The sequence below is a fragment of the Rhea pennata genome, chromosome 1 (genome assembly GCF_028389875.1).
Source record: "Rhea pennata isolate bPtePen1 chromosome 1, bPtePen1.pri, whole genome shotgun sequence".
Lineage (NCBI taxonomy): Eukaryota > Metazoa > Chordata > Aves > Rheiformes > Rheidae > Rhea > Rhea pennata.
Window position 1 is genome coordinate 102,608,339 of NC_084663.1, and position 13,427 is coordinate 102,621,765.

Here is a 13,427-nt window from a genome sequence, read left to right on the forward strand (position 1 = left end):
TGGCATCTGATGCCATTTGAGATACCCGTATTAATATTACCACCTGGTCACCAGCTACCAGTTCAGAAGGGCATAGGGTCTCCTCTGGATCCAGTAACAGCTCTACATCCAAACTGAGACTCAGAAGTCTACAGCAAGGATTGAGCAAGAGTTTGGAGAAGGGACTTGGATTCCATTTCGATTTGTTTTTAACAGAAGACAGCTCAGCATTTTTCTGGAAAAGCTGCAGCCAAGTCCACCACACCTTTCCTGTCCTCTCTTTTTCTCTCACATACACTATTAAGTGATGCATCTCTCATTTCTCTCAATCTCCCCTACAGATAACAACACCATCTCTGAACTCAGCTCTTTGCATGAGGAGGACTTGAACTTCCGGCAGCCCTACCGCCAAGTGCGAAGGAAACCTCTTCCTCCTGCAGGGGACCTGGATGGGGATGCTGAATACTGGGCAGGAGTGATTGGTGGGGGCAGCACATCAAGGTCACAGGCTGTCTCTGATTACAGAGATGAGAGAGACAGTTTCCGGCACAGGTGAGGAGTGCTGTGTTTGAGAGGTAGCTACAGCTGGGAGGCAGTAAGGAAAGAAGGGACAGCTATACTGGTGGCTTTTCTGCCTTTCCTGCTGCTCTGGTTCTGTCTAACAGGGCAGAAAGGTTCACAGTGGAGGATGTGGAAACTGGAGATGTATTTAGAAGAGGACAGAATCAGTAATTCCCGCAAGTCTGCTGAAGCTTGCCTGGTTGGGCCAAGCTAGATGCCAGCCCCATTCTAGATGGGATGTAACAGTGAGATCAACAGGAAGCCAAGTCACTCTCCTCAGAGGGCACTCCTGAGGTTTATACATGATCCTCCAGCACTTCTTGGTGCTGGTACCCATTGTTAGTAATCACAACCATGTGCTTTGCTGCAGCAAGACCTGCACTCTGTGCCTTGAGGAGAGATGTCACATCTGTCTTCCCTCACATACCAGCAGCCCAGTCTCTGAAAAGCAATGGCAGGGATTTTTTCTGTCAGTAGTGGCTATAGTGTCAATCCCTTTACAACTGCTTCAAAAATGCTTTTCTATGAGCTGCTGAAGCCAGGTTCTTGGGTTTCCCCAGCTGGACATACGCAAATAGGCTTTGGGGACAAGAAGCAAGTTCAGTCCTGCATGAGGTAGAGTCAAGGGAGGCACAATCAGGGATTAATCTCAGCTACCATGAGAACTGAGCTAACCACACTAAGCTGCCTTTACAGTTAGCAGGGAGAAGTAGGCATTTCTAGGATGTCATACATCTCTTCCTACAGAAGATGTTGAAAGCAGGTCAGATGAATCATGCCTCAGGAGTGCCTCTTTCCCTCCATTGTCTTTGAGAGCAGCCAGGGGGGTGAGCTCAGATGAATCTTGCCGTGTGCCTAATGTTACCTCTCCCCTTCTCCAGCCAGCAGAGATCCAAGTCTGAGATGCTGTCTCGTAAGAGTTTCTCTGTAGGAGTGCCGGCTGTCTCTATGGATGAGCTGGCAGCCTTTGCAGAGTCCTACAGCCAACGGACCCGGCGAGCAGACAGCCAGGAAACTCGGCGCTTTGAGCGGTCAGAGTCGCACAGTGGCCGAGGTGGAGGGCTGCCCCACCAAGACAGCTCCATGGAGGAGTACTATACAAAGCGTAGCAGAGGGAACCGAGAGCCACTGACGGACTCGGATCGGGGCTGGTCATACAGCCCACCCCGGAGACGGGCCCATGAGGAGAAGCACCTGCCCAGGTTGGTGAGTCGGACACCTGGAGGGAGCCAGAAGTATGATCACTCCTACCTCAGCAGCGTCTTGGAGAGGAAGTCCCGGAGCTACGATGAGAGCGGTGACCGTTGTGAAACCCCTTCAAAGCTGAGCTCGCAACCCGGTCAGAGAGGAGGGGGAACCTATTATGCCTGGTCACCACCTTCTACTTATAAACCTGAGCAGCCACAGCAGCAGTCGCAGCAGCCACCACCACCACCTCAGCAGGAGGAGGGAGAGGACACCTTGCCCCCATATAGTGAGAGAGAGCTGAGCCGTGGTCCTTCATACAGAGCCAGGGAGCAGGCCTACCTCAACGCATCTGAAAAGAAGAGGAAAAAGGATCCCAAGAAAACAGTGAGGCCACATCTAGTGCTCCTGAGCCAAATAAGCTGAGGGGGGAGCCACCAGGCAGGACTTACAAACCAGAGTTAAGGGACAAGGAGGCTCTCCAGGCAAAGGGTAGAGCCTATAGTCCCAGCGTGGGGAGCCCCAGATAAGGGGAGCATGTGAGGAGACCACTGGGAAGAGGGCAGTCACTGTGGATTTAAGAAGACAGGGAAATAACTCTTGCATGAGGCTTGATGATGGAAGGGAGATAGAGCCCCACGGTTAGCCACATGCGTCTGGAACTGGGGAAGTCTGAGAAGTTTGAGAGTTCTGTGGCCTGATGAGCAAAAGGGTGGGAGTTTATCTACTTAGGAGGATCATGTTAGGGAATGGAATTTATTCAAGGTTTACTGGGAATTATAGGGAATTTCTTTGGGCTACAACAGCCTTTGATCCTTAATTAAGATGGGTTGAAAGGCTCTGCTGTTCTGGGCTAGGACATGGGTAGTAACAAGGAATTGTGTGATAGACCTCAGAGGGAATCTTTCTGAATGGGATGGGATGACAAACTCTTGTGGATGCATGCCCATGGGCATATGCATGTGTATGGACCATGTGTGCCAAATGCATTCATCACACAGGATACTAACATATGAAAAACATCCTGCTGCAGTCTGGATGGATTAGTGAGGTTGCTAGGGAAGAACTGGTTGAAATCTGTTCCGTGAGGGAGACCATGTTACTAGAGCAGCTCAGTTGTTAGGCCTGAGCTTAGGTGGCATGTGCAAGAGAGGGAAGAGAGGCAAGGCTGACAAAGCTGTTGCTGTTTTATTATGTCTCTATCAAAGCTACATCTGTCTTTTTCTGTGTTCCATGGAAGCTTGCCTGTTCACATTTCTTTCCTCTCTTCTCTTCTTAGAATGACTTCCCCACGAGGATGTCCCTTGTAGTTTGAAGTTGTTGTGGACATGTCATGTTGATGGGCTGGATACCATGAGGTGGCTGCAGTGGAAAAGATACAGATCGACAAGCAAAACAGGCCTCCGTGAACCTGCGCAGCCACCAGCCGTAGACTTCTCATTTCAACTGTTTGTTTCATCAGGGGAGCAGAGGCTTTCATGAGAGACAGACTCCTATGAACAACACTCAATCTCAGAGACTCTGGGAGTCTGCCAGGAAAAGGAGGCCAGGGCTCTCTTTGCACCCTGCTTCTCAGTGCCCGCTATTCTGTGCTGGAAGACAGCCACATCCATACTGTTCCCGCATCCCTGAACTACAAGCAAGACTGTCTTTGTGCCTCTTGCCCTGTCTCGTCTGCAGAGAGAGGCCTGTCTGCATACCTCTCGCTCTCACTGTCTCTTCTCTTCTCTATTTGGATCAAAATTGTTTCCATACTTAGAGCCTTTTCTGTATCATCCCCATGCTGTGAGGAGGCCTTGTTCTAACAGCTGCAGACTGCCTCCAGTTGATCAGGCCCTAAATCTTGAAAGAAAATCTACATCCTTTCAGACACTATAGAAAAGGACTGATGAGGTGTTACTTTGGCAAGGGCTGAACAGAGAGAGAGAGACAAGTATGGGCTGGTTTGTTCAATATATTTAGTTCTGTTCATACTGTGATGACAGTTGCAAGTGAGATTGATGTATTGTTTTGAAAGTGGATCAAAGTAGCTTTTATTGTAATGAGAGCATGATGTGTTTCCCCCCACCCCCAACTGTAATTTGTTTTGATACAGTTGCATTTCCTTGCAGCTGAGCTATGACCCTGTAGAGCTTCAAGCTGGAATATTTACTCCATCATATCATAAGCAGTGCTCTAGCTTTGCTGGCGTTCTGCTTCCGGTGCCACCAGACCTCTGCATAGTGGGCTTTTTGTTTTAGAGAAGCAAAAGAGGAGAAAGGTGTGGTGAGATGGAGAAAGCTGCAGATCTTCGTTCTGTGCTACTGGATTACTCTTTTCTGGTCGTTCTAAGACATTGAATAGACAGTAACATAATGGAAAAATAATTAACACTGTGGATGAACACAAGCTTTGAAAGTTACATCTTTCAATTATAACCATTTCATTCACTTCAATTGTGACATGATTTTAGTGGCTGTTGTCTCAGGAACAGCTTAATTTAGAAGTGAGTGCTTCACACCATCTGGAAGCCTGACATTCTAGTTTTCAAAGGATATAATACAGTCATGTCTAAGTTTTAGTTGATAAATTAGAATGAAATCTATGTGAAGGAAGATGATCAGAATGTGATTTTAATGTCCAGTGTCTTGATTCCTATCAGATCTAGAAACAGATTAGCACCTTTTTATGTTACAGACATTGCCAGTCTCTGGAATGCCATCTCTCATTACTCTGGAAATTTGGGAGCTAACTGGCCTCAAATTTGTTAGGTGCTTACTCTAGCAATACTGTTTTGAACACTGGATTTATTAACTTAGCTGCAGTTCTCCATAAAAAAAAAGGTTTATTTCTGTATTACTCCTTTGCCATATCAGTTCACTAGGAGTGGATTGGGGGAGACGAAGAATAATCTCCAAGGAGTTGATGACATTACTATTTTCATACTTGAAAGTGAATGGGTTTGAGGTTTTCTTCTCCCCCCACACTTCTCTAGCGATGAGTGTACTTTTGTAAAGTCCAGTTTGGGGTCTTCCTGGCCAGAGAAGGGTTAGCTCTGAGGGGTGTATTATAACTGGGTCTGTCTGCCCTGTTTGATGTCTGGAGAGAACAAATTGTAAGTATTTTCATCTTTTCTCATCTTTAATGTATGTTTCCAGGAAATCATAGCACAGTTAACTAAAGGCTAGGAGGGTGGTTTCCATCTGTGGTCTCTAAGACCATGGTAAGTCTACAGAGCTACATAACATGTCATTTTAAATTAAACATTTCACACCAGACATATGATGATACTGGCACACAAAAAATATTGACATTTTGTTAGTCTGAAAACTCTGGAAACATGAATTTAGAGGGAATTTATACTGCCATATTCTTTCCATCAGACATCCAGCAGACCCAGGAAACATTTTACATGGAGATTTGAAAATGTTACTGTAACAAAGACTGTATCAGAGCAGGGCCAAAACAGTGACTTAAAGGTCTCTGGAAACCTGTATTTTTTAAATCATTTTGAAAGCCAGAGCTTTCAAAATCTGCCTCTTACCTCAGTTTTGTCATCCCTTATTTCAGTCACTGTAGAGGTTATTTGAGCAAGCCCTCAGGAATGAGCTGTATGTGTTAAAATATGATCCTTCTTCTCATTTATTTGGATAAGTTTTGTCTTCTTGATGCTGTTATTTTAGGGCATTTGGACACGCAAGTGTAGGAAATTGCCATTTTATTTATCTAGTTTATAAAAGTAGTTGTAAGCTAATTCTTTTAAGAAACTATTTTAACTGTTCATTAAAACTGTCCAACATTTTTCTTGAATCCAAATACCTGGAAAAATATTGAAGATTTTGATGAAGACAGAATTACCTTCTGACTAGTGGTTCTTAGATTTTACCAGATGAACAAAAATTTCAGCCTCAAGAAAAGAGCAGGTCTTAATTCCCTAAAGTCAGATCCAGACAGCACCAATCACTTGGCTTTGCCCTTAGTCTGCAAGCTTGGATCTCCCAAATATTTTATTGGTAGATTCCTACCTTCCTATACAAGCCCGAAGGAATTCTCAGTTACTGATGTCTGTCCTCAGGCTATCCTTATTTTTCCAATTAGAAATGTCTCTGCAGCAGCACCAAGTGGAGCAAATCAGAAAATGAGGGACTTTTGGAATAGGGCTTCCACCTTTATAGCTACATCACCCTGATGACCCAGGACTTGCATAAGCAGCAGATTAAGGCACAAGGAGACAGAGGTCGATAGACTATGAAGATTCTCTTGTTTCAGATAAGAAGTAACAGTGGGCCTGTGTCTGCACTATCTTTCAGAGCATTTGCAGAATGCTGGCACTGGTAAATAAGAAGCCTGATTATTGCATTTAATGGGACAGTGACAGGATCTCCAACTACAAATTTTCCAGTGACCAATTTTTATTGCTGGCATAAAATTAAAATCCTTTTCATACAGGATATGGATGTCTGAGTCATATCAAGGACACAGATGCTTTTTTAGCCTTAAAGCATCTCAACAGTGACTAGCTGAGAAGACAAACAAGACGATGAGTTAATTCTGTAAAAAACATACAAGCTCTTAGAGCAACAGTGGGACCAAACATCAGCAGTAAATCAAGTTGTGCCATCAAAAATGTGATCTGGGCTGCTGAAAAAATCAACAAAATGGGGAAATAATTAGCAACAATAATGACTTTTCAGTAATCCCAGTATTCCTTCAAAGCACACTGTAAAATTTCCAGGGGGTGGCTTTAGTGTGATTGTCCTCAGACCTCTGAAATAGAAAATTAACTAGCATTTGGAATATATGTAAACTTTGGGGAACCCCAGCTTACATCACCTGAGACAGCCAGCCAGAATAATTCAAGTCTCTGTGCTGGCTATAACTGAGGAAAGGGAACTGACACTGTAAAATAAACAGCCTAGCTCTTGTAATTGTTATGATAAGGTCAGGGAGAGCCATCAGCAACATGTCCCAGGCCCGCCTCACCTTCTGTGTCGCCAGCACTGACAGCTGTGTGTGCTGAGGCTTCCTGAAAGCGGTCCCAGCTGGTCTGATATGTGGTTCCCTCAGTAGTGGAGGGAACTGTGGTTTGTGCCTCTGTGGGTAGCTGCTACCTCTCAATCAGCAGTCATACTGCTTTCCTGGCCTTTTCCAACAAGCCTGCTCTAGGTAAGCAATGCCTGATACAAGTGTTACAGAAACAAGAAAAGTAGTTTTGTGATCACTGAGGAGAAAGCTGAATTTTTCATACATATCTCTCCTAGAGAGTCACATAAAACTGGCCAGAGAAAGCTGTGGGAGAGAGGAATAAAGAAATTATCAGGCACTGTAAAATGGAACTGGCCTTTGACAGGGGGTACAGGAGGGGGCATTCTTGGAAGACATTTTATCAAGGAGTGTTAGGAGAGGTCAGCACACCCAGGTGCCACCACTGGGGTGTGACCAGCTTTGGCCAGTAACGAAATGGTGTGACGTTGCACAAAAGAGCCTTGATTGGTCAAGTTGTCAGCCTGCTCCTATAGCTGTAGTTTGTCCTGAGCAAAGTAGCTAACTCTCCCTGTACTCAGAGAGGAGTATGTCTCTTTTGACCCAAGGTCTTTCCCCAAACTTATTCTCTGAAGAGATGCAGGACAGCTCCTAGGCTGTACAAATACAGATCCTTGAGAAGGAGCAATCGTGAAACAGTTTAGAAGTCAAACATTAACAAAAACTGTTACCAGTACTTTAAAAAATAATATAAGAACAGAGTGTTTATTATGTCTGGGCTATTCTGAAAATAAATGTAATGTTGTGGAAATTGTTTTGCTGAGAAACTGTTTAGAGCGGCCTTCATTTTTCTGCTGGGAGTTTTCACAAGTTGTTGGTGAAGATTTATCCTGTGCCACTAAGAAGCACAGAGTTTGGGACAAACAGAAACAGAAGTTAAAGTGGCTTTAACTAATTCCTTGACCATCCAGGAACAAAGAGACCTTTGGCATAAGCCAGGTACTGCAGAACTCACCTTATGACTACCTGAAATCTCTGCAGTACAGCATCTCCAGCTGCCTGTACTGGCCCATATGTGCTTTCTACAGGAGCTGTGCTGTTAAAAATCACCCTCAATTTACCTTGCAGCTTCTAAGGCCCTTTTCCTATTGCCTGGGAAACAGGAGATCAGAAAACAAGTTTCTTATGTAATGTGAAGGGTTGGCTACTGTTTGATATCATTTAATGGGCAAATCTACATCTCCTGTCTTTTTGCTATTACATTCTAGGATTACCAGAAACAGAGCAATTGTAAAAATCAGGTTAATTAATACTGAAAGAATGCATTTGCCATGATCCCCACATGAATTCTCTTATGACCTTTATAATTGCTTTTGGCATTCACCCCAACCTGCACTGGGGCTTTTGCCAGGAGAGACTTCACCTCTTACCCTCTTCTGCCTATCACTTTTTGTCACGCTTGTAATGCCTCTCTGACCACTCTGTTTTCTTGGCCATTTTCAGGTAGCCTTCAGCTTTGAGCTTAAAGTACCCAGTCAGTTTATACATGGCCTTACAGTGGCATTTTGTAAGAAGACTTTTTATCCCCTACAGAATCAAATTTGCAGAAAACACTAAACAAAACCCTAAGACCTCCAGATATTCCCTTAAGCCCAAGCATGGAAACATTTTAAAAATTCAAACAGAATATAATTTCAAAATAAGTAAGTATTGTTTGCAACCTTAGGGCAGCTATGCTAAGAGCTCTAAAGTGCAGACAACAAAAGCAAAAGTGTTTGGTTTTCATTGTCCTCTGTTAAAGAAGTGGCAGAAAGAAGAAGCATGTCATGAGTCAGAGAAAGCAAATTGGATTCTAAGGTGCTATGATTTGTGTCTGAGTTTAAAAGTATGAAAAAAATTGTCAGGCTTCTTTTAAAAGCACATTTCAGTTCAAGGAGATGGCAAGGTTTTGCCTGTAATGCCTCTTGGTGGCTCTCCATCACACCTGCTCACTTTATACAGATTAAAAAAAAAAAAAAAAAAAAAAAAAAAAGCCTCCACTTTTGTACTCTCCTACTGTGCTTTGAGAATCACATGCCTTCTGTGCCCCAAGCAGCAACCCCAAATGAACTTGCAGGTGAGAGGAGTCTCCTTTGCACATTGCTGGCTGTGCAACATCACACCCATACAGTCTGAGGAGCACGAACACTGCCGCTGTTCACGTCAAGTATCCCAGCACACTACCTTGATCATATATCCCAGCACACTACCTTTAGTTCTGTTTGTACAAACTACACAGGCCAGAGGCTCTGGAGTGGGAGCTAGGTGCCCAACTGTCATTGATTTTCATAGCCCCTGCTGAAAACCCTAGCCCCGAGATACAGTCTTCCTGCTGTTTATCAGTGAGTTGGGCTTTTTCTGTTGCTGCTGCAACAGCCAATTTTTTCCCCAGTATGCAGTGAGTGAGTGGCTTTCTTCACTGTACACAGCTTTTGTTATTCCACTTGCATTGCCCTTCTCTCTGGTAATGAAGTTATTTTCAAAATGAGGGAAAAAAGAAAAGACATAGCAATGCTCTATATAATGAAAATATATTACTTTCATAGTTTTCGGGGACATGTCTTCATCCCTAATTACCAAGGGTTATTCATTTTCCATGCTTGCAGTTTCAGGCTTGTTGCTTTTGAGTTGTCACCATGGAGAATAAGAAGAAAAGCTACTGCCAATCTGCCTTTTTATTACCCTGCAAACAACTTACCCACTCTCTGCTAAGAAATGAGTAGTTGACACAAACCGTTTTCAACTTTTTTTTTTTTTTTTTGATTACTGGACAATAAAACTAACATTTTCCAGTAGAGCATCAGACCCCCTTGCACATTTCATACCTAGCTCATTGGATAGCATCTACGAGCTCACTCTGCCTGGCCCCCTTACACACAAGAAATCTCTAGAAGTACCCCACGGACCCCACTACTTCACACAAAGGATAAACTGTTTCTTGGTTTTGCAGGCCGAGAAACTTCTTCCATGTTTTATTAGGAAGCCTTCATTTTTTTTCTATGGACACATTCTTTCATTTTGGCTGTTTGACCTCTTTGTCCTTAAGTCCGTGAAAAGTTTGGGATTGATGTTTTTTCCTCTCCCATAAACAAATAACCTTATTCAGCCCCCATGTCCATGTTACAAATAATGGATGTGGATTCTCACACTGCGGATGTAATCTGAACAGCATTTGGGCATTATCAACAGTCAGGAGCAGGCAAAGCACACGCAGTTCTGGTTTGAATCGCCTCTGTGTAAGGCACCACATCTCTTGGCCCTTCTGCTTCCTAACTGTAAAATGGGAAACAGTACGGAGCTACCTGTTTCCTAAGACAACGCTGCTGAAATCCCTGTGACTCCATCCCCGCTCACACACGAGGTGGGCGGCCCCGGCCGGCCTCGGGCGACATCCCTCCGCCCGCGCCGCAGCGCCACGCCGGCCGTTGAGGGGCGTCCCCTGGCGGCGTCCCCTGGGCCGCGCGCTAACGGCCGCCGCGCGCTAACGGCCGCCGCGCGCTAACGGCCGCCGCGCGCTAACGGCCGCCGCGCGCTAACGGCCGCCGCGCGCTAACGGCCGCCGCGCGCTAACGGCCGCCGCGCGCTAACGGCCGCCGCGCGCTAACGGCCGCCGCGCGCTAACGGCCGCCGCGCGCTAACGGCCGCCGCCGCGCCAGCGCGGGCCTCAGCCTGGACACTGCCAGGTCGGCGCAGTGGGCGAAGGGTAGTCCTCTGTGCCCAGACTCCTTGGAATTTACACTTAGTTTCAGTGTTTCTGGGTTGTCTGACATTATTTTTCAGACTCCATCTCGTTGGAAGGAAACCCCCTCCCATTCTTGTTGCCACAGTAGGCTTTCTGCTGCTGAAAGGCTGATAAATGGAGTACATATAACTCTGAAGATGTCTAAGTCTTTTCAGAATTACAAGATTCTTGTTAATTCCTTTTTTATATTTTTGTTGAGTGTTGTTTCTTTGGACTCTCTTATTTCTTCTCCTACTTCTCTGGGGAAAAAAGGAAAAAAACCCACAGGAAGAGAAGGTGTCTGTACCTCGAAGCCAACTGATAACTACAGAAATACCAAGAGCTCACCCTGCTCCTGAGGAGGTCACTGCTAGCTGGAGAAAAGCCTATGCTAGCAAGGTAGAAGTCAGAGGCATCTAGTGCAGATCCTCATTCAGATAAAGCTGTTATTAAGCACTCACTTTGGGCCTGAGTTTTCAGCTGTGTAGTTGCAAGCTTGTGGCTCAAGATCATTTGTGAATTAGAGAAATGAGTCTGAAAAAAAAAATGCCTGGAGTGGCAAATGACCACTTATTACAGGAGGTGTGATGCTTTCAGTCAGTCTTCACTGTGTGATATAAATTCTTTCTGGTTATATTTCAAGCTTGTTTACATTAGCCCCCTCTCCAGAGCAGGTGTTGGTGATTTTCTTGTCCCAGTTATCACATCTCTGTAAGCAACAGATTAGTCAGCACACTTATCTCTGAATAGGTACTCCTGGGTAGTGGGAATTTAAGCTTCAATTGAATGCATTTTATAACTCAAGAGCCTGCTAAATGTTCAATTTATTTATTCTCTGAACTTCTCTGTTTCCTGGAAAAGCCAAAAGTGTGAGTTTTTCCAGGCCTCAGTCCTGCTCACATTGAAATTGTGATTTTTGGCAAGGACATTAGCCCCCAGTAAGGTAGTGCTTAAGAGTATTAGCAGCTTTACTTCTTGCAGATGCATTGCCATTTGTTGCCTAAGAACCACTGCATCTATTTGTTATTGTTGAATATATGATCAAGCACAGAAAAGTCACTGCTCCCTGTGGATGGCATAAATGACATCCATCCCAGAGGGGAGGATGTAGGGTAGGTAGATGTTAAAGCAAGGCAGCCAAAAGAGAACCTTTGAGGCTGCCTTTGGCTCCCAGCTCACCTTCCCTGAGGGAGCAGCAGCCCTGCTCTTGGTGCTCCCTGACGAGGGAAATGGAAACCTGTCTCTCATCTTCAGCTATGCAAGATTCTGCCATAAGGGTGAGACTACCAAAAAGTAGATTAGCTTAGCTATCTAAAGAAAGACTTCATGTTTTTCTCTTTCAAGATTGTGGCAATATCAGACCTTGGAAGATAGTCCTGCACAGTTAAAATTTGAGGAATACATGCCTAAAATGCACATCTTACACATGTTTATGCACGTTTGGCCTCTCCTGCTAAGCACATGCAGAAAGGCTGTGTGGGCTGGTACTATGAACTTTTTTTTTTTTAATTATTATTATTTTTTAAGAACTCAGAGCCCCTACACTTTGAGCTGAAACAACCAGCATAATCAAATGCCCACAATTCCTGAGAGTCAAATTATCAAAAACATAGTCAGCAAGCATCCTAGTGCAGCCTCTTCACAGAGCCTACATTGTCTGCTCCCTTGCAGCCATAAGCTACTGATGCAACTTGGTATCTGCATCTTTGCTGAACAGCTGAGCCATCAAGACCAAGAGGAGAGCACTTGGTCTCATGTTCAAGTGTATCCTTCACCTGATGACCAGAGTGACAGAGCATATGTGGATAGCAGACTTGGAAACTAAGATACACTTCAAGCAGCACAAGAGGAGTGAAATGCTTTTTTGTTTATATATATATTTGAGTGCATATGTGTGTGTATGTATAGTCATTGTTATTTTTACTTTCTGAGAAGAGATCCTAGGCTGTCTTCTGTTCAGACCAGTATGGTGCCTAAGCAGAAAATTCTATTCCTCATCCACAGTTTCAGTAAGAGGCAACTTAGGCTGGGTCTGTAAATAGCTGTAAAATAAAAATTACTGCAGCAGAACATTGTAATCAAAAGGTCTCCATGGACAGCCTGTCATCCTGATGAGACACACTTTGTAATTAAGCAAAGATGCCTTTTCAAAGCTGAAACAATTTTTAAGTGTCCCTACTTCCCTCATCACATCAAGGAGTCTGGAGTTGAACTGAGCTCCCAACAACAAAGAGTTTTAGAGGAGTTGAACTGAACTGTAAGTCTAAAAGTTTCAACACTCTGTCATGTGAAGCCTGTAGAAAACATACATCAAAAATGTCTGAAGAGCCTTAACAGTTTTGTACCACTATGATGATCTTTGAAAGGACAAGTGCAGGTAGCACCCCAAACATTGCCGGGAAGGCCTGATATCCCATACACTTGATAAGCTCAATATTGCTTGCAGGCAAACCAGTTAAGCCCTTGCAGCTGAACTTAACTGAGTTCCTGTTCGAACATCTCAATTACAGTGATTTCAGAATTAACTTTTTCCAATTAATGGGAAAAATTTGGACAAACTGTTTAGGCTAACGAGGGAGAACACTTTGTGCTTGTGAAGCAGCTGGTAAGGAGAGCCTGAAGGACAATTAAAAGAAAACAGCTGCTTTCAGGTAAGTACAAAATTAAACCACATGAGCAAAATGAAGGCAAGTGTCCTGGTGTGTTTGGGCACATCAAGTGGCAACACAGGCAACTGTCTATACCAGGGTAAAAAAGCCCCAGATCACCTACTCTGTTGTATTCTGGAGTAAACCTTTTTGCAACAGTCTACATGTAGTAACTGTAATTGCTCCTGGAGGACACTAATTGAACAATGCTGTCCACTAGAGCACTTTGCAGGAGCTACTAGGAGATGTGGGCCCAGACCCACCAAGAAGAACACATGGTCTGGGCCAGGCTGAGCTAGATCGCCAATCTAGCATTTTTGGAACATGAAAGA

At 44.4% G+C, this 13,427-nt stretch overlaps 1 protein-coding gene across 5 annotated transcripts in view; it reads left to right on the plus strand.

Annotated features, from left to right (window-relative positions):
• ILDR2 (immunoglobulin like domain containing receptor 2) overlaps nt 1-8,670 on the plus strand; it is a 40,545-nt gene extending 31,875 nt beyond the window's left edge. For all 5 annotated transcript variants that reach the window (XM_062597309.1, XM_062597317.1, XM_062597325.1 and 2 more), the window contains 3 exons: nt 321-531; nt 1,422-2,112; nt 3,005-8,670. In XM_062597309.1, the coding sequence (XP_062453293.1) occupies nt 321-531; nt 1,422-2,112; nt 3,005-3,040 (938 nt within the window). In that variant the 3' untranslated portion in view covers nt 3,041-8,670. The remainder of the gene's footprint in view (nt 1-320; nt 532-1,421; nt 2,113-3,004) is intronic.
• Nucleotides 8,671-13,427: the final 4,757 nt, after the last annotated feature.